At 36.4% G+C, this 27,089-nt stretch overlaps 1 protein-coding gene across 4 annotated transcripts in view; it reads left to right on the top strand.

Annotated features, from left to right (window-relative positions):
* RAVER2 (ribonucleoprotein, PTB binding 2) overlaps nt 1-27,089 on the top strand; it is a 95,657-nt gene that overhangs the window by 34,353 nt on the left and 34,215 nt on the right. Inside the window, exons 4-9 of one of the 4 annotated variants that reach the window (XM_073896611.1) lie at nt 1,070-1,261; nt 10,831-10,957; nt 19,197-19,279; nt 20,968-21,033; nt 21,213-21,324; nt 23,213-23,481. In XM_073896611.1, coding sequence (XP_073752712.1) covers nt 1,070-1,261; nt 10,831-10,957; nt 19,197-19,279; nt 20,968-21,033; nt 21,213-21,324; nt 23,213-23,481 — 849 coding nt within the window. Of the gene's footprint in view, nt 1-1,069; nt 1,262-10,830; nt 10,958-19,193; nt 19,280-20,928; nt 21,034-21,212; nt 21,325-23,212; nt 23,482-27,089 lie in introns of all 4 variants that reach the window. The other 3 variants (XM_073896610.1, XM_025871772.2, XM_073896609.1) reach the window with 3 other exon arrangements.

The raw sequence follows: 27,089 nt of genomic DNA, 5'->3' as shown, positions 1-27,089 counted from the left end.
AGAAATTAAAAAAGACAGAAATTATTTAATCGTAATATATTAACTTATGAGATGTGAAATCCAAACAGGTGTTGTTGATGTGTCTTCTCAAAGACATAACATGCTGAATTTTATCACATTTACCAGTTTATTGCGTGAATGTGTTTAAGATAATTCAGACTATTCAAAACTTAGAAACTTTTTAGTGCCTTATTTTGTTCTTATTTTTGCTCTTTGTACCAGTCTTTACAGATTCAGGACTTTAGTATCTTCCTTTACACTCTTACACTTCCTTTACACTTACAGGTGGGTGACTGGAAATAAATCGAGTTCTACACTGCAGGAGTTTATTTAGGGCACATCCAGAAATAAAGCTTGTGTGTTGCATATGGCATTTTAACAAACCTGGGGCACAGTTTTCCCAAATAAGGTTTGCTTTGGAAAACTTGACCAAATTCCTAAGATCTTCCCAAATTACTGAGTTAAAAGTTGAATGTGGTTCCTCCTACATTTCTTCTCTTGATAATAAAAACTTTAATTTACATAGATATGTGGTCAAATAATTGTTCAGTATCTTTCATTGTCCATGTATCTGGTAAATTTATTTTAAAGAAAGTTTTAGTTATTGTGTTTCCGTATTTTTCTGTGTCTAAATTATCAGTTATACATCTTTCTTAATATAGAGGGAATATTATCATTTGAGCTTTGGCTTTTAAAATAGAAAAATCAAAGAATTAAAAAGAAACTTGACAGAATCTTGTTTATCATCCTATCTTCAGGAAGGACTGTATCGAAGCAGCTAGTGAACTTTTATTTTTATTTATTTGTTTATTCATTTAAAAAGTAATTTCTACACCCAACTCGGGGCTCAAACTCATGACCCCGAGATCAAGAGTCACATGCTCTCCCAACTGAGCCAGCCAGGCATCCCACAACTAGGAAACTTTTAATTTTAGGGAGAAAGAATATATTATTTTCACCAGTGTCATGCTCTGATACATTTGTTTTTGAATCTGAAAATTATATACTGAAAATAAATATTTCTAACTGAATATTAGAATTCTCCTTTTAATAAAATGTATTAAATCAGCTTGCACAGGATGAAGGTAGTTATGTTGGTGGCTTTGCAGTGGTTGAATATAACACTGCAGAGCATGCTGAAGAGGTTCAGCAAGCAGCTGATGGTATGACCATCAAGGGAAGCAAAGTCCAAGTTTCCTTCTGTGCCCCCGGAGCACCAGGGCGAAGTACGTTAGCAGCATTGATAGCAGCTCAACGTGTGGTAAGTCTTTCGATCTTTATTAGGATGTAGAAAAATTCTAATACTATTTTAATCTATCCAAACCAGTTGACCATTCATTGGACTCTCATTATATTTCCATTACACAAAGACATTCTTCCTTTGAAAAAATTGGCTAAATGGTATCTCTCATGTCAAGCCAGGAGTCATTACAAAAGAAGAAATGGCATTTGGTAAAGTTTGTCCAAATAAATTTTTTGAAGGAATGTTCTATTCCAAATTTTGAGTGTCGTGTCTCTTTTTTCAAAGTGTTCATAAGTATCCATAGTGCAAATACAGGAAGGCGTGTGCTTTGTTTTTGCTCACATGGCCCATTGTTACTACTTCTCTATTGTTAACTATCTGCTTATTCCTCTCTGGGCCTCTCTCATGTGAGATAGGGACTATTCCTTGTTCGGTTTTGACTCGAGGCACTTAGCATGGTAAATGCTTGTTGACTGAACTAAGGAAGGAATACACTTTTTTTTTAAAGATTTTATTTATTTATTTGACAGAGAGCGAGAGCAGGAACACAAGCAGGGGGAAGTGGGAGAGGGAGAAGCAGGCTTCCTGCGGAGCAGGGAGCCCGATGCAGGGCTCGATCCCAGGACCCTGGGATCATGACCTGAGCCAAAGGCAGGTGCTTAACCGACTGAGCCACCCAGGTGCCCCGAAAGGAATACACTTTTGAGGGATGAGGGAAGAAGACTTCATGATGGAGGGCATTTGAGTGTGTGACATTAAAGTGTGATTTTGAAATGTATTGGGAGTAGAGGATAGGAGTGCTAGTTAAACACAAATTTTGCATGAGACAGTATATTGAAAAAATTATTCTTTATCTGAAACCCAAGTTTAGCTGGGCAGCCTGTATTTTTACTTGCTAAATCTGACAACTGTAGAGTGAGTTGAACAAAGGCTTTCAAGCAGTAGAATGAGGCAAATTCGCATGCGTCAAGGGGGGTGAGTGGTGCAGGTGGAGGAGTGTAGGAAGGGGTGCATGGTGAAATGGTAGGTTGATGCCAATCCAAGAGGAGCATTGAGCACTGGGGGCATGGAGATTGAATTTGGTAAGCAGAGGGGAGCTTTTGAGGTATATAAACAAGGTAGTGATGGGATCAGAGTTAAGCCATCAAGACATTGGTCTGAAAGTGGTTCATAGATGAACTGAGGAGGGAGGAAAAGAGAGGAGATTGCTCTTGGTCTCATATCTCTTGCCCTTCTCTTCCTGTTCTTTAACCTTACTTCTGGCCCTGGATCCCTCCTCCCTTCTTTCGTAGTTTGTCCTGCCTCTCTTCAGTTCTGTCATTCTCCTGCCCTTGCTTGCATAAGTCACAACTTCAGCTCTTCTTCGACTGACAACATTGTGCCTCTGGTTAAATTGCCTCTGCTGGACCAGAATCACTGAGTGTAGAATTCTGAATCCATGCAGTCGCCTACATCTGCACCAGGGCACTGTGTCCTCTCGAAGAGAAACAAATACCTACGTGGCTTGGTGCTACTACATATCTGTCATATACGTTAATGGCTGGTCCCAGCAAAACTTTAGCTCATCATCTCTCATCAGCTGCTCTTCCATTTTCTACAGCAACTATCTTGAACCTTCACTCTGTTTCTGCCTTTGTCCTTTCTATCAGCTGATCATGGCTCCTACTGTTTAGGAATACAAAGGTCATGTGCTGGATCGTTCATTCAACTCTTCTCATACTGCCCCAGGAAATGTGTCCCCATATTTTAAAAAAGATTTATTTATTTATATTTATTTATTTATTTATTTATTTATTTAAGAGGGAAAGAGTGTGAGTGTGCATGGCGGGGATGGGTGGGTGGGGAGGAGCAGAGGGGGAGGGAGAGGGAGAAACTCAAGCAGACTCTGAGCTGAGCATGGAGCCCAATGTGGGGCTCCATCTCATGACCCTGAGATCACGACCTGAGCCGAAACCAAGAGTCGAACCCTTAATCTACTGTGCCACCCAGGTGCTCCTGTGTCCCCATTTTTACTTCCTTTTCTCGTCAGTAGCATTCATTCCACAGATACGTACTGGACACCCACTACATGGTAGGCACTGTTAGAGATGTTTATGATTCATCAGTGAACAAAATGGACAAAGATCCCCTCCGTGGAGGAAGAGCCATGCCTCATCCTTGCAGTGCTGGGCCTCATGACCATGTCCGCCATCTCCAAGGATCTTGATCCTTACCTTTCTACTTATTATCGTTCCTTGCTCGCTCCCCTAGCTGCATCCCATCTGCTTATAAACATGTTCAGATCCTTTCCTTTAAAAAATGCTCTCTACATACTGGCCTTTATATTACTCTTCCTTCACCCCTGGAGCTTCTTGAACAATTAGGCTCCACTTCCTCTCATCATTTCTTCATTTCCCTCTCAGCCTGATGCACTGTGGCTTCTGCCTCCGCTATTCACATGAACCTGTTCTCATTAAGGTTAATAGAGATTTCTCCATATTCAGGTTGAATAGGTGTGCTATTTAGTCTTTTATTGCTTGGTCTCTTTAAAAGTCTCCACTCTAGAATTCTACCCCACCATTCTTCTCCCTAACCGTTCCTTCCCCTTCTTTTTCCCTAAGGGCTGGTATGAGTAGACGTGTGTATTTGGCTTTCTCACTTTCTTCTTCTTGTGTACTCCAACAGTCCCAGTTACTGCCTATCAGCAATGACTTGCAAGTGCCTATTTTTGGACCCATTTGCCCTCAGCACAAAATCTGTATTTCCAAATAATTATTAAGCATCCCACCTTCATGTTCTATAAGTAGTTCAATTTCAACATTCCCAAAAGAAAACTATCTTTTCTCTGGAACTTGCTTGTCTGTGTTCTGTGATGTTGGGCTGGACTTGCTGAGTTTGCAATTCTGAATCCATCCAGTCGCCTGCCTCTGCACCAGGGCACTGTGCTCCCTTGGAGAAGAACAAACACCTACATGGCTTGATGCCACTACACATGTGTGACATACACGTATAATTCTGTGTTCTGTGTATGGCACCCATTCCCCCAAACTAAAATTATCTGAATCAGCAACTCAGTTAATCATGATGGGTCTCTTTCACCTGCTCCCCAAATCTAGATGTTGAAAATATTAGCAAATCCTTTCAGTTGCACATCCTAACATCTCTTCAATCCTTGAGGCTTGTCAGCATCTTCATTACTTCACTCAGGATCTCCTCTTTTCTCACCTAGATGATGAAAATAATCGCCTGTGTAGTCACCACTATCATTCGTCTTCCACAGCACCTCAAGACTGATCTTTTCCATCCTCAAATCAGATTGTGTCATTTGCTTGCTTAATATTCTTTAATATTAAGAATTTAATATTCTTTAATATTAATTTAATATTAACTTGCCTGCGTAAGTTCGGGTTCCTTTGCATGGCCTGCAGGGCCCTTCATGATTGAGTATCAGTGACGATGAGAAATCTTAAATGTTTCTCAATCTTAGAAGTAATGCCTTTGCACTGATGCTTTCGACAGATTCTTGGTTTTCTGAGATTAAAAAAAATCATAAATAGGTACTGAAATTTATCCAAGTATTTCTATAACTATTCAGACAATCATGTGATTTCTTAATCCATTCATGTGCTGAATCACACTGATAGATTTCCTAATGTTAAACCATCCTTCCATTATAAACTCTAATTGATAACATTTTTTCCAATGCATTATTTGATTTGATTGGTTAATATTTTGTTATGTGCACATGTGCTCATAAGTGAAAAATGCTTAAAATCTTGTGTACCATCATTTATTTTGCAATCAAGGGAATACTGACCTTATTAAATGACTTAACTATTTTTTTCTCCTTCTCCCCCTTTTCTTTCTATTTCATGGATCAACGCATGTAAAATAGGGCTTACCTGTTCTTTGAAAGTTTGTGAAGTCTCATCCATGAAATCATGTAGACCTAGTCCTGGAGGCTCATACAGAGAGAAACCATTGGTTACCACTTAAGTTTCTTCTACAGATATTTAGAAATTTTAGTTTTATTTTTCTCTCTATGGCTTATTGGCATTTGATTATATTCTATAGATTCATCCATGTTGTCTATGTTTTCAAATTTATTGGCACATACTCATTTATAATATTATTTTTAAGATTTGTTCTGTCTTCAGGCTCCTGAAGTCCTGGGATCGAACCCCACATCAGGCTCCCTGCTTGGCTGGGAGCCTACCTCTTCCTCTCCCTCTGCCCCTCACCCCACTTCTGTTCTCTCTCTCACTCTCTCAAATAAATAAAACCTTTAAAAAAATAAAATTGTTCTGTTCTAATTTTTGTTGTGTATTTTATTTGCCTTTCTTTTTTTTTTTTTTTTTTTTTGAGAGGAGTTGGGACGGGGGCAGAAAGAGTGAGAGAGAGAATCCCAAGCAGACTCCACACTGAGCACGGAGCCTGCTGAAGCAGGGCTCAATCGATCCCATGACCCTGAGATCATGACCTGAGCTGAAATCAAGAGTTGACACTTAACCGACTGAGCCACCCAGACACCCCTTCTTTGATCAGTCTTAAAAAAGATTTCCCTGTTTTGTCTTTTCAAAGAAACACCTTTTGTTCTGTTATTTCTATCTTTTGCTTATTTCTGCCCTTTTTTAATTTTAATTCCAGCATAGATAACATACAGTGTTTTATTAGTTTCAGGTGTACAATATATTGATTCAACAATTCTATACATTACTCACTGCTCCTCATGATAAGTGTACTCTTAATCCCCATCACCTCTTTCACCCACCCCCACCTACCTCCCCCCCTGGGAACCATCTGTTTGTTCACTATAGTGAAGAGTCTCTTTCTTAGTTTGTCTCTTTGTTTTCTTTGTTAGTGTCATAAATTGCACATAAGAATGAAGTCATGGGGTATTTGTCTTTCTCTGATCTATTTCACTTAGCATTATACTTTTTAGATCCATTCACGTTGTTGCAAATGGCAAGATTTCAATCTTTTTTTGGCTGAGTAATATTCCTCTGTGTGTGTGTGTGTGTGTGTGTGTGTGTGTGTGTGTGTGTGTGTGTATCTCACCTTTTCTTTATCCATTCATCTATCAGTGGACACTTGGGCTGCATCCATATCCTGGCTATTATAAATAATACTTCAGTAAACATAGGGGTGTATGTATTTTTTCAAATTAGTATTTTTGTATTCTTTGAGTAAATACCCAGTAGAGGAATTACTGGATCATACAGTAATACTATTTTTAATTTCTTGAGTAACCTCCATACTGTTTTCCACAGTGGCCTTATCTTTATAATATCCTTGTTGTTGTTTTTTTTTTCTTCTTTGGGTTTACTCTTTCTCCTCTGTCTTTATTGATATTAACACTTAGCACCTTTGTTTTCAATCTGTATTGTCTGTATTGTTTTCTGATTAATGTATTTAAATCAAGTTTCTTTTTAACTAATGCTATACTTATGTATCCTAAATTTTATTTTATTTGGCTTTTTAAATTTTTCTTTCATTTCTAGTTAACATACAGTGTTATATTAATTTCAGGTGTACAATATAGTGATTCCACAACTCTATACAACGTGTCATAAATTTTAGATTATAAGTGTTTCAAATTGTTCTATGATTTCCTTTTCAACATAAAGCTTAATTACTTTTGTTTTTCAGTTTATATCCACTTAGGAATTTTAAAAAACTATTCTTCTGACATAGATTTGTAATTTATTGCATTGTGGTCAGAGAATCTAGTCTCTCACATTGATTTGGGGGGAGGGGATATTGTGGCTGCATTTTGTTTTGGTGCATGGTTACTTTCTGTGAATGTGTCCTGTATGCTCAAAAACAATCCAGTCTATGTTTGTGGGTTACAAAGTTATATGTGCATATATGTGTGTATAAGTAATAGTTTGAGCTTATTAATTGTGACTCAAGTCTTCTATATCTTTGCTTATTTTTTTCTGTTTGATCTGTCAGTGTCTGAGAGGAATGTATTAGAAATTACCATGTATAATTGTTGAGTTTTCTTTTTCTCCTTATTCTATTAGTTCTTTCTCCATAGATAGATAGGTATAGGTATTATTAATTATCAGGTACACATTTGTTTCTGGTCATATTGATTATTTTACCCCTCTGTGTGTTTTTCTGGTGTTAGAGTTAGTTGCTACTTCAACTTTCTTTTGGTTTATATTTGCCATCCCTTTATTACCAAGCTTTCTGTACATTTTATTTTAGGTATGTGTCTTATAGGTAACATGTTGCTCTAAAAACATGTTTTAAAAAATCAAATTAAAAAAATCTATCTTTAATTGGTACATTTAGCCTACTTAAATATGTAGTGATGCTCATTCTCTTATATCATGTGTCCTTTTAACTATACTTTGTTCTTCCATTTTCATTTTCCATCTACTATTGGATAAATAAGAATTTTCTTTGAGTGTGGGTTGTCCTGGGGAGCAGGTGGGAATAGGTAAGCATCTCTGAGACAGGAAAAAGGAAACCCCTCAGACAGCAAACCCGAATGTGCCTTCCTTAATGTCACCCCTTTAAAAGTGAAAATTAAATGGAATTCTGCATTTTCCACCTGAGGATGGCAGTTTGAGAATTAAACTGGTTGAGTGCATACCTCTGTTGGAGCAGTGGTCAACAAGGGAGAGGTTGTATCGACTGACAGTTGGATTCTTGGCTGGTCCATTCCATACAAATTCTTCTCTAGAAAGGCAGGGACCTGTGTCCTGTATCTTGGTATTCCTCCTCGGCATCAATCATACTCTTTTACACTAGACACCAGATGTTTGTTAAATGAGGTTTTTAGATTATCTGAGGCCCCTAAGATCAAGAAGCAGTTGGAGGGCTAAGGTTTTGTAGATGAGAAAAAAAAAAGCCATAGAAAATAACTACTAAAAAAAGAGGAAAAAGAAATTTCTTCTTCACATTTGAGAATAATGTCTTCTGTCTTTATCCTATTGGTGATTGCCCCTAACTTATTTACCCCCCTAGACTTGTCAGTATCCCTTTCTTCCCACTTAAGTCAATCTTACCTCCATCTGACTTCCTCCTTCCTTATCCCACCTACCACCATATTGGTGTCTACATTTTAATTTTAGGATTGCCTAAAGTATTTTTTTCCCATGGTACTGAGTTTTATATGCAAGAGTGAAATCAACTATGCTATTACATACCTTCGTTTGCACATATCATGTGATATGGTCTTGCATTTACTGCATCTCGTCTCATTTTCAGAGAAGGTATTAATGTAAAAACTTTTGAGAATTTGTGTAGTTGGGAATATTTTTATTTCTTTCACATATTTAAATAATAACTTAGCTGAATATAAAAATATTAAAAATGTAGATTCAAAGTTCTTCCTTTGGCACTTTGGAAATACTAATTTGTTGTCTTCTTAGATCCACTGTTGATGCTTTGAGGAAGAAGATGGTATTAATTCATTTCTTGTTCCTTTGGAAATACGTTCTTTCTCAGTAGAAGCTTCTCGCATTTTTTCTTTAGCTTTGATGTTCTTAAGTTTCAAACCCAAAAATGTGACTACGTGTGTTTTTTCCTTATACATCATCTTTGGAATGCCATAACTCCTTTCATTCCATGTTCTTTAATTTTTCTTTAATAACAAGAAATTCTCAGCCATTATTTCTTCAAAGATCCCCTTCTTCTTTCTTCTCCTTCAGGGACTCCTATTTTATACAGGTTGACATTTCCAGCCTCTTTATTGCCTTCCTTTTTCTCTTTTGCTTGTGTTTCTTATTTCCATGTTTTGTTTTGTTTATTTGCATTTTCCGCTTTATCCTTTGCCTGTGTCGTCTTAGAGCTTTCTTTTGAACTGATCTTTCAAGGCACTCTTTGGTTTTTCAACCACACATATTATATTTATCTGTTCATGCACAGGATAGAGGTTAAGAATAATGCTCTGTATGAGTTTCTTCGGTTTCCTTGTCTATAGAATAGTGATAATAGTACCATGCTGTAGAGTTGTTTAGGAGGACTACATGATATAATCCATGTCAAGTGCATAGAACGATGTCAAGTATGCAGTGAGGGCTGCTTTTTTTCTTTTTTAACATTTATGTTTTTCATACCCAGTATTTCTAATTAGTTATTCTTTGTAACTGCTTGTCCTTGATTCACGTTACTAATGAAAAATTTTTAAGTGTATCGATTATCTCTATTACTATGTAGTGTTCTTATCATTTCGTATCCATTAATTCTGGTTTGTCTATTACAGGTGGTTCAATTTGTTACTTATAATTTTTAATGGCTACATTCTCCAGATGTCTAGCTGTGGTCTGTGAATACATATTTCCCTGGGAGGGTTTCAGTTTCCTTGTATGTGGGTGTTTAGAAGTCAAGGGAGTGGAGGATGGACAGGTGAGAGCGAAAGCCTGTTCATTTTAGCTAGGGTTTAGCAAATGCAGATGAGGAGCTAGGGCTGAGAACCTCTCCTTTACTGTCTGTGCTTGACCACAGCCCTTTTCCCACCCCAACCAGACAACCCTGCACCTTGGAGAAACTCTTAATTCAGTGGTCCTGTGACTGTCACTAGGTTAATGCTGCTGGTTTCCCTCCGTGTGCTGGCCAGGAAAGCCCTCATTACAGTCGCACAGTCAAAAGCCCATCCCAAACTGGCTGTAGACCCAGGCTCTCTCATGCTCCCTGCAGAAGTCTCTCTCTCCACATTGAGACCCGCCACCTTCTATCTCTCCAAGGGAGTTCTCACAGATTTTGTGTGTGGTTCTCAGATCTGTCACCCTTTCCCTCTCATGTTCACAGTATCTGGGTTTAGAGAGGGATTCCACTCGTATTATTAGTTCTCCATTTTGTTATGACTAGAAGTTTATAGTATTTTATAACCATATATTAATATTCTCATCTATCAGGTTGGTTTTTGAAACTGAAAACAATTTCATATTTTTAGGAAGCTACCTAATCACATGTATGTGAGTCCAGTTCAGCTTTGTCTCAGAAGATGAAGTTAAGACTTTTATTATAAGAAAAATTTTGGGGACGCCTGGGTGGCTCAGCCATTAGGCGTCTGCCTTCGGCTCAGATCATGATCCCATGATCCCATGGATCGAGCCCCACATCGGGCTCCCTGCTCGGCGGGAAGCCTGCTTCTCCCTCTCCCACTCCCCCTGCTTGTGTTCCTTCTCTCGCTGTGTCTCTCTGTCAAATAAATAAATAAAATCTTTTAAAAAAAATTTTGTTTGTAAGGCAACCCACATTATGCTTTAGATAAACATTATAGTACGGCTCTTCTGTGGTATGAAATATTCATACTGTGTCAACAAATTATCTCCCCATTAATAAATTCAGATTCCCTTGAAATTTTTCCACTTGTATGAAGAGATTTATCTTACTAAATTGTTAGTCCTCTTAAAGCCAATTTGTATTTCATGGAGACATTTTATGAGGATTTCAATATATGATGTACAGTATAATATCTTGGCATTATAATTGAGAATTGTGATAGAATATATACAAGAATGTATCATGTAGAGCAATGTGCATTTATCATAAAGATCAGGGGAGTGAGAATTTCTGGAAGAAAGCCTTTAAAACTGCATCTTTCACACCTATCCTTGTTCTAATGTTTCCTGTTTCTATATTTATTGAAGATGCACAGTAATCAAAAAGGCTTACTTCCAGAGCCAAATCCTGTACAAATTATGAAAAGTTTAAACAATCCCGCCATGTTACAAGTTCTTCTACAACCCCAGCTCTGCGGGCGAGCTGTTAAACCAGGTAAGCACATGGATACAGAGTAAACATAGAATGTTGGCATGAAGCCAATTTGTGCCGTTTTGCATGAAAAACACATTAAATTAGTCCAAAAATATTTTTCTAGGACTTGTCAGTGAATTTTAATTAATGATCTGGGCTGATAATATGTTTTCACTATTTTTGGTAGATATAGTCTGCTTATGTGTTTCCTAATTTCTTTTTAGTAAATGTTAAATATTAAAACCAGCTTAGCTCTTTGTTGACAGGAATTTAGAGACCAGATAATTAACACATTGTGTTGTTGTGGATTGTATCAACAAAGGATATGCTACTTTTCCATGTAATATTTTTAGCAGAATTACTTTGTTCAAACGTGTTAAAGGTATGTTTCCTCTTTCCTCTTTTCTGTCGAAAAGATGTTTCACTCTGTAGAAAATGACAAAAAATACTATGGAAATCTTTATAATATTGGTATATACTAAATATCTACCTATTTAGTATTCTTCCTCTGGTAAGAGCCCACCTCTTGAAATGCACAACTATATATACATAAAATGTATATTTTAGCCTTATGAAGAAGTGAATTTTTATATTCAGCACTAAAGTTTAGCGTAAAAAATGTTTAAATATACTTATTGTTTCAACCCCAACTGGTCTAACACCAACTACTGGACTGCAGTTCGGTTCTAGCACTAACTACCCAGGGTTAGCACAGACCCCACAAGTTAAGGGCTTAGTCATCCACAGGTCTGCTCCTACTTCACGCACCAGCTGCAAGCTCAGGGGGTCCCCCAAACCACCTGTGTTTCTGACCAACTGGCCACAGATTTTGGGGGGTTCAGGTTTGATGATTTGCTAGAACAACTCATAGAACTAAGGAAAGCACTGTACTTGTGATTATAGTTGTATTATAAAGGACAGAACTCAGAAATGGCCAAGTGAAGATACTCTTACAGCTAGGTCTAGGAGGGCCCCGAATGCAGAGCTTTTATGCTCTTTTCCCCTGGAATCAGGGCATACTACCCTCCCAGCACATCTGTGTATTCATCAACCAGGGATCTCCACTGAATTAAATTTGGCGTCCAGAGTTTTACTGGAGTTTCATTAGGTAGACCTGATCGGCTGTTAGTGAACTGAACCTCCAGTTTCCCTCCACTCTCTGGAGGTCAGGAGGTCAGGCTGACACCACAGGACCCAAGGCCCCAGCCCTCTAATCACATGGTTGCTGTTTCTGGCATTGACCAGCCCAGTGGCAGGGTCCACCTTGAGTCACCTCATTAGCCTAACAAAGACACTCCTATCACTCAGAAACTTCTAAGTATTTAGAGTTTTCCTTCCAGGAACCAGAGACAAAGACCAGTTAAATTTTTTATTATACAACAATATTCGTAATAAGTATATCCTATAATCATCAACTATTTGTATGTAAGAAGCAGCGGTTAAAGGTTTTCTGGCTCAGCCTATTACATAATCAGATATCTTTTCTACAGTTTTAATGGTATAGAGATATGTGTTTATGTCTTGACCACCCAAAGTGTAAGAGGCTCATTATTTCCCAAGGCAGCCCATTCCCTAGTTGGACAAAGTTAATAATGAGGTTTGGTTTTTTTTTTATATTAGATGGTAAACCCTATAATTTTAGTGATTTATTCTAGTTCTTCCTCTGAAGAAACACAGAATAAGTCTATTGCTTCTTCCCTAAGAAAGGACTTCTAATAATATTTGAAGACCACTATCATGAAACCTTAGTCATTTTCTTGTTTTCCCTGTCTTTTATTCTCCAGGTCAATGGTCTTTTTGAAATTTATTTATTTTTTGGTGGTGCCTGGGTGGCTCAGTTGTTAAGCGTCTGCCTTCAGCTCAGGTCATGGTCCCAGGGTCCTGGGATCGAGCCCTGCATCGGGCTCCCTGCTCAGCGGGAAGCCTGCTTCTCCATCTCCCACTTCCCCTGCTTGTGTTCCCTCTCTTGCTGTGTCTCTCTCTGTCAAGTAAATAAACAAAATCTTTAAAAAAAAATTTCTTTTTGACTATGCGGTGCTATCAGTGAATTTTGAGCAGAGCTCCAAAGATATACTGTATCAATTATATGTCAGTTATATAAATGTACCCTTGTTAACCCATATATTAAGAAATGATAAAGCTTAATATTTTTATTTAAAGATGAAAGTAAATATGAACAAGAGTTCTAGTAATTTTTTCTACACCTCATAAATTTCTTTGGAGATTACAGGTCTATATTTGACTTTCTATAACATGTCCTAAGAAAATCTCTCTAGTTTCCCCAACTAACTGTCCTCTTGTAGATATTAGCCTAGGTTCTCTGGGCTGTCCAGAAATATGGTGAACACAGACATGAACATATGCTGTGAATGGGTTTTGATCACAGAATGTGGTGAGATTTCTTTCCTATGATCATTATATTTCTGTTAATACAGTCCACGATTGTGTTAGAGTTTACAGGCAGTATATCAGGCTCTTGGGTCTTTTAGAAAGTATTGGCCACACCTTTGGACTCTAGGCTCTCTCAACTCCTTTCCAGTATTGGTTTTTTTGTTTTGTTTTGTTTTTTTTCTTTTCATATAGTAGAGAATATACATTCTCTAGATTGCCTTTCTACTCAGATTGTTGTATGGCATTAGATATTATGCTTATTTTAGTGCAAGTTTCACAATTTTTAAAGATTTTGTTATTTGAGGCAGGGGAGAGAGAGAGAGCATGAGTGGGGTGAAGGGCAGAGGGAGAGGCAGACTTCCCGCTGAGCAGGGAGCCAGATGTGCAGTGTGCGGCTGGATCCCGGGATTCTGGGATCATGACCTGAGCCGAAGGCAGACACTTAACCAACTGAGCCACCAAGGCACCCCTAGTTTCACAATTTTAAATAAGATATTCTACTCTTACACTGATGGAGACATTATTTCACCAAGTATGGCTTTTTGTTTGTGTGGTGTGGCAAGGGAGGAGGATGAAATCTACCTCACTGGAACACATGCAAAGCTTCTAGAGGAAAGTTTCTTGGTGTTCAGGAAAGACAAAGTGTCTTGTTAGTCAATAAGTTCCATCTGTATTTCTTTCACTGTGTCTTTTTTTTTTTTTTTAAGATTTTATTTATTTGCCAGAGAGAGACACAGCGAGAGAGGGAACACAAGCAGGGGGAGAGGGAGAAGCAGGCTTCCCGCTGAGCAGGGAGCCCGATGCGGGGCTCGATCCCATGACCTGAGCCAAAGGCAGACGCTTAACAACTGAGCCACCCCAGCGCCCGAACACTATGTCCTTTCTGTCTTAACTCTATCCCTTACTATACTTTGAGCTACTCACCGAGGGCTCTGAGCAAGCTAAGAATTATAATTCCTTATGTTTATATTAAATGTAGTATATATAATATGCTTGTTTATACCCTTGTTTTATTTTTCACATAACTCACACATATTTACTTGTTTATAGTTTGCTCTCCCACTAGAATGTAAGTTCCATAATTGCAAAGATTTATGTCTTGTTCATCTCATGCACCTAAAACAGCACTGTTTTTTATAATGAAAGGGACTTAATTATTTATTTACAGATGAATCCGCTTCCTCTACATCTCTGTTCCACAACTCACACATACCTGGTTACTCACATGTGGTCTGGTCTGTAAGTTCCTGACTACTCTTGTCTGTCTTTTCTGTCTAATCTGTACGCTTCTGTCAGACTGACTTTCCTCCCAGGCCCAATTTGGTTATGTTACTCTGACCATACCAGTCTTGTCTCTTCAATCCAGACCATTTAACCACCTTCAAAAATACAATACAGTGTAAATGTTCTAGACTTCTTTCTTTGTGTGTGTGTCCATTTTAAATTTTACATAGTGTGCGATTTGTTGTAGTCTTATAAATTATATTTTTAACAGATTTATTGAGGCATAATTGCATATTAATTGGCACATAGAGTGTAAAAAATGATATTTTGACATGTATAAAATTGTAAGTGTAGATAAATTTTGACATATGTATATCACCACAATCAAAATAATGAACTTACTTATTACTCTCAAAAGTTTCCTCTGGCCTTTTGTAATCTCCCTCTCCTCTGTCCCCAGGAAACTACTGATTTGATTTCTGTCACTCTAGCTTGTATTTTCTAGAAATTTCTATGAATGGAATCACACAGTATGTACTGTTTGGCTTCTTTTCACTCAGCTTCCTGAGATTCATTTATGTTGCTGCATGTATCAATCATTTTTTTTCTTTTTAATGAGGAGTAGTATTCCATTCCATAATTTGCATATTCATTGACTTGCTGATGAACATTTAGGTTATTTCTAGTTTGGGACTATTACAAATAAAATTTCTGTGAACATTTCTGTACTAGTGTTTATGTAGGCTTATGCTTTAATTTCTCGCCAGTAAATTAGTCATGGAATGGCTGGGGCATATGGTAGATGTATGTTTAACTTATAGGAAACTCTGCCAACTGTTTTCCAGGGTGGTTAAACCACTTTGCATTCTCACCCATCACTGTCTAGGACACCAGTGTGCTCAGTCTTCTCACCAACACTTGATATGTTGGTGCTTTAATTTTAGCCTTTCTGTTGGGGATGTAGTGCTATCTCACTGTGATTTTGAGTATTCCTTTTGACCGATGATTTTGAACATCTTTTAATATGCTAATTAGCCATCTTTATATCTTTTTGTTATATCTTTTTAAATATTTTGCACATTTTAAAATTGAGATATCTTTTTCTTATTAGGTTACAAATGTTCTTTATTCTAGATGCAAGTTTGCTGTTGTATATATGGGTTGGGAAATATTTTTTCACTCCGTAAGATGTCCTTTATTAACAATGTCTTTTGAAGAATCAAACTTATTATTTTGGTGAAGTCCAATTTATTATTTGTTATAATTTGTACATCTTTTGTCAGATTTAAGAAATCTTTGCCAAATTTAAGGTCATTAAGATGTTCTCTCATATTTGAGAAGTTTTATAATTTGACCTTATATATTTAAATCTATGGTTCTTTTTAAGTTAATTTTTATTTATGATGTGAAGTAAAGTTCTAGGTTAATTTTTTTTATGGATGTTCCAGCATCATTTGTTAAAAAAGATTACCCTTTTTCCACTGAACTTCCATTAAAGTTCACTGTGTATGCATGGCTCTATCTTTGGACTCTCTATTCTATTCCATTGATCTAAATGTCTATCTTTATCCCAGTACGACATTGTTTTGATAAACGTAGCTTTATAATAAGCCCTGAAGTCAATTAGTGTAAGCCCTCTAACTTTATTCTTTTTTCAATTTGTTTTGCCTATTCTATGTCCTTTGTATTTGTATAGAAATTTTAGAACCAGCCTGTCAATTTCTATGAAAAATGTCAATAATTGGGCTGGGATTGTGTTGAATCTATATACTAATTTGGGCAGAATTGACAGTTTTGAGGTTGGGCCATATATATGGAATACTTCTCTATTTAGGTCTTGTTTAATTTGTTGCAGCAGTTTTTAGTTTTCAGGGTATAAATCTTACACATATTTTGTCAGATTTATCCATAGTATTCTACATTTCTTGATAGGATTTTAAATAATTTTTTTAAAGATTTTTATTTATTTATTCATGAGAGACAGAGAGAGGCAGAGGGAGAAGCAGGCTCCCAAGGAGCAGGGAGCCCAATGCAGGACTCGATCCCAGGACCCTGGGATCATGACCTGAGCCAAAGGCAGACGCTTAACCATCTGAGCCACCCAGGCGCCCAGGATTTTAAATAATTTTGCTTTTTAAATTTCAATTTTGAATTTCATATTGCTAGCATATACAAGTGCAATTGATTTTGTATATATTGTATCTTGCAAACCTAGCTTATTTCTTGTAGGTTCTTAGGATTTTCTATATAGACAGTCATATAATCCACAAATAAACACAATTTTATTTCTTCCTTTCCAATATGTATGCCTTTTACTTCTTTTTTTGCCTTACTGCAATAGACAGAAATTCCAGCATAATTTGTGAGAGTGGACATCTTTGCTTTGTTTCTGACCTTAAAGGAGAGCGCATTCATTCTTTTATTATGTCAGCTATAGCTTTTTCACAGATTTTCTTTTTCAGGCTGGGAAATTTGCCTTCTATTTCTATATTGCAGAGAAATTTTGTCATGATAATTGCTGGAACGTACCCAGTGATTTTCTCCATTAACTGAGATGATCATATGTGTTTTTTGTTTTTGTTTGGTCTGCTAGCATGATGAATTACATTGATTTTTCAGTGTTAAACCAACCTTTCATTCCTAGGATAAACCTCATTTCGTCATGACATATTATAGTCCTTTGTATATATTGTTGATTGATAGTGTTGTTCAAGCCTTCTTGAGGAGGGGAGGATGGGGCAAATAGGAGATCTAGCCAAGAGCCAAGAATAAGGGCAGTTAGATGTGAGACTGTAGACGTTTTCAGAGTGTTTTGATTCTAATGGTTGTTGTTTTAAACTGGGAAATACAGTGTTCATTAAAAGCTGGGGAAAAAATATTGTTTTGTAACAAAATACAGTGACTAACTGAAAAAAGGAGGTGGTGTTGAAATGTCTAACCATAATTGTGGATTTGTATACTTTTTCAGTTCTAGAAATTTTTGCCTTATATATTTTGAAGCTTTGTTATTTGAGGCACATTTAAGATTGTTGTATCCTCTCAATAAATTGACCCCTTTATCATTAGGAAATGCCCATCTTTATCCCTCTTTCCTAATAAACAGTCTGTCTTTATAAACAACTCAGGCTAATGACCTAATCTTCCTACCACCGATTGTGAAATGGACTCATTCTATAGAAAACACTTTCTAATGGACATTTTTCCAAAGATGAAATGGACTGATTTAGCAAGTAATAAAACTTGAAATGTACTTTTGAAAACATGGGATAAACTTGTAGAGATGTTATATATTATATATATAATATCCAATTTTTTTTAAAGATTTTATTTATTTGACAGAGAGACAGCAAGAGAGAGAATATAAGCAGGGGGAGTGGGAGAGGGAAAAGCAGGCTTCCCACTGAGCAGGGAGCCTGATATGGGGCTCGATCCCAGGACCCTGGGATCATGACCTGAGCCGAAGGCAGATGCTTAATGACTGAGCCACCCGGGTGCCCCAGTATCCAAATATTTTTGATCATTGGATTAAATGATTTTTTTAAAGACACTTATATTTTACCCCCCCCTTTTTTTCTTAAAACAAAACAACACAACTCTTTTTTTTTTTTTTTTTTAAGTAAGCTCTATACCCACCATGGGGCTTGAACTCACAACCGGGAGATCAAGAGTTGCTGTATGAGTCACACGTTCTACCAACTGAGCCAGCCAGGCATCCCGAAATTAAATGCTTTTTGAAGTGCTTTCTATTCCTGACCATTTCCAGTTGCTTTATAATATTTAGATGCAATGACTTCATGTATTTTCTATCTCATGGTCCTTTTTGTCTATATACTATTTATTCTGAAAACATCCCCCTCCTTTTTAAAAAGATTGATTGATTTATCTGAGAGAGAGAGAGTGTGTGCGCACATGGAGAAGGCCAGAGGGAGAAAGAAACTCTAAGCAGACTCCACATTGAGTAGAGCTGGATGCGGCTCGATCTCAGGACCCTGAGATCACAACCTGAGCTGAATCCAGGAGTCAAAACTGAGCTGAAACCAAGAGTCAGACACTTAACGGACTGAGCCACCCAGGCGCCCCTGTTCTGAAAACATCTCTTTTGATACATACTCTGGTTTTTGTACTCAGGCAAACTTGATAAAAACTGGTTACCATTTATTCTTTTTATCAAATATGTACAGTACTGTTTCTTTTGTTTTTATTATGTAAATATGTTTCTGTACATATAATCTTAAATGGATTTTAGGCTTTTCAAAGGAAAAGTCTGTATCTTGTCCTTCCCTCCTCCACCGCCCATTCCCTGACAAGATGCCCCAAACACCTAACAAAAATACTGAGCAAGTAACATGGGTTCAGTTAGTATTATACTCACTAAAAGATGGAATTAGTTTCGTTGCTCTAAGCACTAGAGAAAAGAAGGGCTAGGTTTGGTGTTTTATTATGATAGAAGGTGTTGGAATTTTAAATAAAATTCTAGGTTTGAATCACAGGGAAGGGAGCTTGCCACTTTTTGTGCAATGACAAGGTCAGTATATCATTGAACTTTGGATGAATTTAAGTTAAAAAAAATATTTATTTGCCCTTTCTGGAGTTTGTTTTTATCATATCATAAAGTTTAATTTTTACTTTTATTTTCTTAAAGCAGTTCTCGGAACACCTCACAGCTTGCCCCATCTGATGAACCCACCCATCTCCCCTGCGTTTTTGCATTTGAATAAAGCACAGCAGGTATATAAATAGCATTGAGTACTACAGTACGAAACCTTGGAGTGACTCATTTGTTTGTTCTTAAAGTTTAAAATTCTCATGAAGTTAAACAAGTATTTTGTTTTTTAACAAATCCTTAGTAATAACTATAGCTACCTGAAAACAGAATGAGTACATGAGATCAAATTCAGCTGATCAAAGCAGTATAGTTCTATCTATTGATTTCTGCTTATAGGGCATTAAGGGAAGGAGGTGTATTTTGTGGTATATTTTTCTAGAAATTGGTTATAAACAAGTCTTAGGTGGTCTTAACTCAAAGTATTTACAGAAAGAAAAAAATAAATGAACATGAGCTCTTAATTCTTAAAATGTAATCTATATAAAAATAATTCTTACTAGAATGAAAAATATTTTTCATACCTTTTTCAGATTAGTATTTTAAAATGTGTTTGTATACATAAACAAAATATTGGAGATGAGTCGTACTCATTACTTTCAGGTACTGCTGAAGGCTGTATCTGAATAGGAGCCCAATTACAAATCCAACCTAATGCATACGTGATGATTGATGCAGATTGAGTGATTGAGCATCTAGTCCTAAATGCAGCTTTTTAAGGAAAAGGTTTATCTCTTATTTAGTTTTCATTCTTAGACTCTAACATAGGACCTTGTACATTACAGGGTATTTATTCATTCAATTACTCCACAGATTTTATTGGGAATCTGACCTCTACTGGACACTCTGCCAGTCACTGAGCTACAGCAGAGAACAAAAATATTCCTAGTCCTTGTTCTTAGAGAATTTCAACAAATACAGAAAACAAATGTGAATTACAATAAGGTGTGAAGAGTGACATGGGAGGGCAGTTCAGAGTACTGACAAAACTCTCTTTATTTTAGAATTAAGACTAGAACGTTTAATTTTGCCCAGAAGGCCTGTCCAAGCAGGCCTCTCCTATCCCCACAGCAGTGGCCTGCTTTTGGTCCTCAGAGGGCCTTGATCTCTTCTCCTTAGGTCTTTGCTCCCCTGCTGTTCCTTCTGCCTGGAATGCTCCCCACCCCAACAGCACCTAAGTCCCCCAGACCTCACCTAGTTACTTCTCCACAACCTTCAGATCTCTGCACAAGAGTTAGTTCTTCAGGGAAACCTTCCTTGAATTTACCAATCTAAATCAAATCCCCAGCTATTCTCATAGCTCCCGTGTGTTTCCTTCGTATGATCATCACCATTTGTAATTTAATGTTTTTATAATTAATGAATGTCTCCCTTCCCCAGGAGCCTCTAAGATCTGTGAGGGCAGGTCGTATTTTGCATTTCTCACTATGTAACACAGTGCCTGGCACACAGAAACTGCTCAATAAATATTTGTGGGATGATTAAGTGAAGAAATAAATGATTGAATGACACTGACGTGAAAGCGGAAAAGGGGTGAGGGGAGGAAGAAGGATGAAAGAAAAGAAAAAAGGATGTGGAGTTAGTTTCATGACTACGTGGTCACATCTTGTATGTTATTAAAAGAATTAATTACGTTGCCTAAAGTGGGAGAGTGGCATATTAAGAAGCCGTTGCTTTTGCTCAGATCTGGAGAATTGACCTTTAAAATGAATTGGGTTCTATGACAAATAGCTTTCCAAAGGTAAACTAACAGAATGCTTTATCGTTTTCACAGAGCACAGTTATGGGTAATACTTCCAATTTATTCCTTCAGAATCTTTCTCATGTACCACGGGCACAGCAACAATTACTGAAGTTTGAGAATATTCATACTAATAATGTAAGTATGGAATTATTTTTTCCTTTGAATTGAATTCATTCCCTTTCTAGACTCAGAAATCTGCTAAGTCTACAATCTGCTGGTCAGATTGTTGATGAATTTTCCCGTGTGTAGCCTCTTCATGACATGATACCCTGCTGCCACGGGCAGAAGTCTAACTTTCTTTTCTTCTCTTGCAGAAACCAGGCTTACTTGGAGATCCCCCAGCCATGGTACTTCAAACCGCAGTAGGGATAGGGTCAGCACTTCCTTTGAAAACAGAGCTGGGTCATCATGGAGAAGCACATAAAAGTAAATGATATGCATTTACTGAGAAGTCCATAAACAGTCACATTAGAGATTTAAAGATGGTTTGCCTATATCTTGCTTTTATACACAGAAAGGCCAAAGTTGAGTTTTATTCAGTCCTTTAAAATTTTAAGAGCCCCCTTGGCTTTTCTATTTTTAATATTAGGGAACTATTGATAAGTTATTGATGGACTTGCTGGCATGCCAAGATCACACTTTCCCTGTTGGATATGTTTTAATATTTGATGAAGGTTCATGCAGCCTGAGGCAAAGACATAGATCCCTTTGAGATTGACATGCTGCCCGCTGGGCTGACAACATATTACATAGGTATCCATTTAATTTTTGCCTGAATAAGAAACCTTAGCTTTTAAGGAAATATGCGGCCTTCTGATTTAAACTTTGATGATTTACTTGATTATAATATTTTTTTAAATGTGATCTCCAAACTAGTAGTAGAAGAAAAATAACGACACGTGTACGTTGGGCTTCTGAAAAGATGACAAATTAAACAAAACTATTATTTTTTAGTAAAACAAGAGCGTGTGGTAGATTATACCAAGATTTCTTATTTGAATGCGATTTTGAAAGGCACTTTCAGTTTGAAGTGTAATTGAAATTTGTTTGAAGTGATTATGTTGGGAAAAGAGAAGGGCCACCAGTAAAAAAAAAAAAAAAAAAAGTTAAATTTGGGTAGCATATTTAGCCTCTACATAAAACCAATGAGTCAAATGATTAAATGAGTCAATCAGTTCTGACTGTTGGAATTGACTGGGCAAAAGTTGAACTAGGATACAGACAGGTGTAGAAATTTTATGGTATGATGAGGCCTGTTCTAAAAATTAAATTTTGTATCACTAAAAGCTTATGCAAGTGTTTATTATTTGTGTTGAATTAAATAAAAGACCATTTGCTTTAGCATGCACTGCTTTAAGAACATTGAAAATTCAGTGTCCAAATAAATACATTGCCAAAAGAACTTAAGTATCCACCTCTAAATATCTAGTACTAGAAATAATTAAAGAAATTTGTGTAGTGAATTTATAAAATATAAATTTGACTTAGTTACCAAAATTAGCTCTTTTCTCTTGATTTTGAACTACAGATTTTTTAAAAAGTGAAATAGTTCAGAATTTTCCTACTAAAACTTTAATTTCTTCCAGAATTTCTTGTTATTTCCTGTAAATAAAAATGTAAAACTCTGTGTTATATTTGGTGCCTATCTATTCACAAATATTGATGTTTTTTTAAAGCAGTGGTGTGCTGATGTTTCAAAACCAGCTCTCTAGGCTTAAAAAAAAAAAAGTCTTGATTTTTTTGTAGCATTTGTGGAGTTCCTATGTAAACACTACAACTCATTGCCAGTTGCCCACTACCTATGGGAAGACATCGAATTCAGGAGCTGGGAAAAGATATGCACAGTCAGCTATTATGAACTGGTGCAATTCAGCTGATCAAATTTATTATTGGATTTAACTGTATTAATTTTTAAGTGTCAGAGAGTTTTTTATTCCCTTCAAATATGGAAGCCGGCAAATTACAGTGATCGAGCATAAAAAAGAAGGCACCTGATATAACTTAAGTGCCAAAAAATACATACATTTTGCTCTCAAATTCTAAAATATACAATTAAAACTTGGAATTAAAAAAATATCCTTGATATTATCCTGGAAATTGTTGAAAATAAGAAAAGCGTGATTACTCTTAGAGGTTTTTGTTTTTCCATATAGGAACCTGCTACTTCACAAGCACTAACTTCACCTTCTGAGTGTAACTGTTCTCTAATAGATATATTTCCCCTGTAAGTTAACAAAATCAAAGGACTGTTGTGAATAATTCTCGTCTAACCAAAAGCTTCTTGCATTTGTGGTTCATTTGTCGTTCACTACAGCATCTAATCTGATTCCAACTCAAACAACTCTAACAGCTGGAATGGGCATATTACCATTCTTTCCAAATCAGCACATTGCTGGGCAGGCTGGGCCAGGGCACGGGAATGCTCAGGAGAAACAACCAGCCTCGGTAGGGAAGGCAGAAGGAAATTTCTCAGGGTCACAGGCCTGTCTTCAGAGCTTCCCAAACCGTACTGCTGGAGGCTTGCTGACGGGACACCACAAGCAACAGCAAAGTCAGCCAAGAGGCACGGAGATAAGTTCAGGGGTAAGAAAACTGTGTTTGTGCGCGCACACACACACACACACCCTCACACTCACACATGCACAGACACATAGACACACGTGTACACATGTATACTACATGTATGTAGATACTATGCAGGAATATATATATGTATATTCTTTTAAAATTATATCTTAAATTCTAATTTTAGAAGATTCCAAATTGGGGTTATTTTACAAGTAGTATAATTTAGGAAGTATAAAGCATCTTAACCATTTTTAAATTTCAAAGAAAGTTAATAGACTTAAAGTATGTAAATATGGATTACAAACTAGATAATTGATATGTCAATGACATGATTTTTTCATAGTGTGCATTTACATCTCAGAAGAAAATATTGCACTCTTAAAAAAAAAAACCCTGTTATTATAAGCAAACAAAAATCCATCTTTTGGTCAGTGATGTCAGCTAATGTTTGGGGACTGTGCTTCATTACTTACCAGTTTGTCTGTAAATAAAGTAATCTGAGTAAAATGAGTTTAAGTCTGTTATTGTAAAATAATTTAGGTATGGAATCTTTATTATAGATATTTGCTTTTCCAAAAAGTTTGAGATACTCAAAAATGCTTGATATTTTAGAAATGAAATATAAACTGAATTCAAAATTTTAGAGTTTGGAAAAGTTTGAGTGTCATTGATACTTATCCAATTACATATTATTTATGATGCTTTCTAAGGTAATGCTTTCAAAATATGTTTGTTTTCTACTTTAAATGTATTCTCTATAGCTAATTAGGGTATTAATATTTGAAGGCAAAACCAATTTTATTTTATCTGAAAAATGTCAAAGTCATTTATTAAACTCGGGTCTGCTCAAAAGAATCTAACCTCTGTTTTAATTCTGGAAGTTTTTACCCAGTTATTTTATTGGTTCTTAGGCCAGTGACATTTGTAAGTTTAGTTTTTATTCATACCCTGAAACACCCTTTGGTTTGTAAGTAGTATAAAACTTAGGCTATAAGCAGCATGTGAGGAAAAAAAATTCATTTAGTTGGCTATTTTCAAATGTCAAAATAATAATATTGAATTTGGAGGAGGTTTTATTGTCAACTAGTCACAGCAGCAGGTATGGAAAGAATGCTCTGCAATTGTTCATTGAGAAAGCTAAGGCAATTCTTCTAGAATAAATTTAAAAAATTTATCTGCAGTATTGATTTCTTGGGTTATTGAGGGAAACTAAACAAATAGAACTCATATATGAATATGTTGTATCTTTTTGGACAGAAAGCACCAGATCTTCAGAAAAGTTTGATTTGAGGTGATTCACATAATGGGCAGAGTCTATGTGTGGCCCAGGGCCTGGAAAACAGGTTCTGGGGAAAGAATTGAGGGAAATGGATACATGTAACTCGGAAAGGGAGGACCAGCTGGATATACATTAAAAAGATATACTCTCAGACTAGTCACATGGTATTTTGTGTTTCACCAGTAGGCAGACCTAGTCCAATAAGTATTACATACAATAAAGCAAATTTAGGCGTAATACAACAAAGAACAGTTGAAGCTTTCAAACAAACAAAGAGCTGAAAACAATTAAGCAGACACCACCTGAGCATGGGTGCAGATTGTTGTAGAAGTGATTCCTCTTTCTGATAGCCAGGGTTTGAACCAGGTAATCTCAGAGTAGGTTTTCCAAGAATGTAACAAGATATTTAACTGCTAAACATAATTGGCTTAACTTGGCTTTAGGTTTTTAGACCTGCATTTTAAAGAAAATTTTTTATGAAGTATAATTGACATATAGCATTATATTAGTTTGAGGTATATAACATAATTTGACATTTGCATGTATTACAAAATGATCATCACAAAAAGTCTAGTTAACATCCATTACCATACATGGTTCTAATTTTTTTTCTTGTGAGAACTTTTAAGATCTACTCTCTTAGCAACTTTCAAATATAAAGCATGGTATTATTAAATATCATTGCCATGCTGTACATTACATCCCCATGATTTATTTATTTCATAACTGGCAATTTGTACCTTCTGACTGTTTTGCCCACACTGCCTCTGACAACCACCAATCTCTCTTCTGTATCCGTGAGCTTGATTTTTGTTTTTTTTTTTTATTCTACATATAAGTGATATCATATGGTGTTTGTTTTTCTCTATTTGACTTCTTTCACTTAGCATAATGCCCTCAAGGTCCATCCCATGTTATCACAAATAGCAAGATTTCCTTCTTATTTAAGGCTGAATTCATCCATCAAAGAGCACTGATGTTGTTTTCGTATCCTGGCTGTTGGGAATAATGCTGCAGTGAACATGGGAGTACTCTATCTCGGTGATTTCATTTCCTGTGAATATATACCCAGAAATGGGATTACTGAATCATATGGTAGTTCTATTTTTTATTGTTTTAGGAACTTCCATACTCTTTTCCATTATGGCTGTATCAGTTTTCTCCCATTCAGTAGATTGTCTTTTCATTGTGTTGATGGTTTCCTTTGCTGTACAGAAGCTTTTTAGTTTGATGTAGTCACACTTGTTTCTTCTGCTGTTGTCGCCTATACTTTTGGTGTCATGTCGAAAAAAATCATTGCCAAGAGTAATGTCAAGGAAATTTTCCCCGATATTTTCTTCTAGGAGTTTTATGGCTTCAGGTCTTATCTTTAAGTCTTTGATCCAATTTGACTGAATTCTTACGTACGGGGCAAGTTCCTGGTCCAATCTCATTCTTTAGTGTGTAGACATCCAATTTTCCCAACACCACTTATTAGAGAAACTGTCCTTTCCCAGTGTGAATTCTTGACTCCCTTGTCAAAGATTCATTGAGTACATGTGTGTGTGTTTATGTCTGCGCTATCTCATTTGATCATGGTATACAGTCTTTCAATGTATTGTTGAATTTGGACTGCTAGTATTTTGAGGATTTTTGCAATCTATGTTCATCAGGGATATTGGTCTGCAATTTTATTTTCTTGTAGTGTCCTTGTCTGGCTTTGGTCTAAAGGTGATGCTGACCTCATTAAATAAATTAGGAAGTGTTCCCTCCTCTTCAAATTTTTAGAAGAGTTTTAGAAGAAATGGCATTAATTTTTCCTTAAATGTCTGGTAGAATTCACCAGTGAAGCCATCTGGCCCTGATATTTTCATTGTTGGGAGGTTTTTGATTACTTCTTATTTCACTATTGGTCTGATAAGATTTTCTATTTCTTTATGATATGGTCGTGGTAGGTTGAAAGTTTCTAGGAATTTATCCATTTTTTTTTTCTGGGTTATCCAGTTTGTTGGCATGTATTTCTTGGTAATAGTCTCTTACGATCCTTTATATTTCTGTGGTATCAGTTTGAATATCTCCTCTTTCATTTGTAACTATTTGAGTCCTCTCTTTTTCTCTTCGTTAGTCTAGTTAAAGGTTTCTCTATTTGTTTATCTCTTCAAAACCCCAACACTTAGTTTCACGGATCTTTCTAGTCTCTCTTATTTCTGTTCTAACCTTTTTATTTTCTCCTTTCTGCTAATTGTGGGCTTAGTTTGTTCTTCTTTTTCTAGTTCCTTGATGTGTAATGTTAGGTTGTTTGAAATCTTTCTTTTTTCTTCTTGTAGGCATTGCTATAAACTTCCCTCTTAGAACTGCTTTTGCT

This window comes from Callorhinus ursinus, unplaced genomic scaffold (genome assembly GCF_003265705.2).
Source record: "Callorhinus ursinus isolate GAN/ISIS: 27379988/994484 unplaced genomic scaffold, GSC_fseal_2.0 scaffold9, whole genome shotgun sequence".
NCBI classification, from domain to species: domain Eukaryota; kingdom Metazoa; phylum Chordata; class Mammalia; order Carnivora; family Otariidae; genus Callorhinus; species Callorhinus ursinus.
Note: the sequence above shows the minus strand (reverse complement) of the source record. Positions and strands in the feature narration are given on the sequence as shown.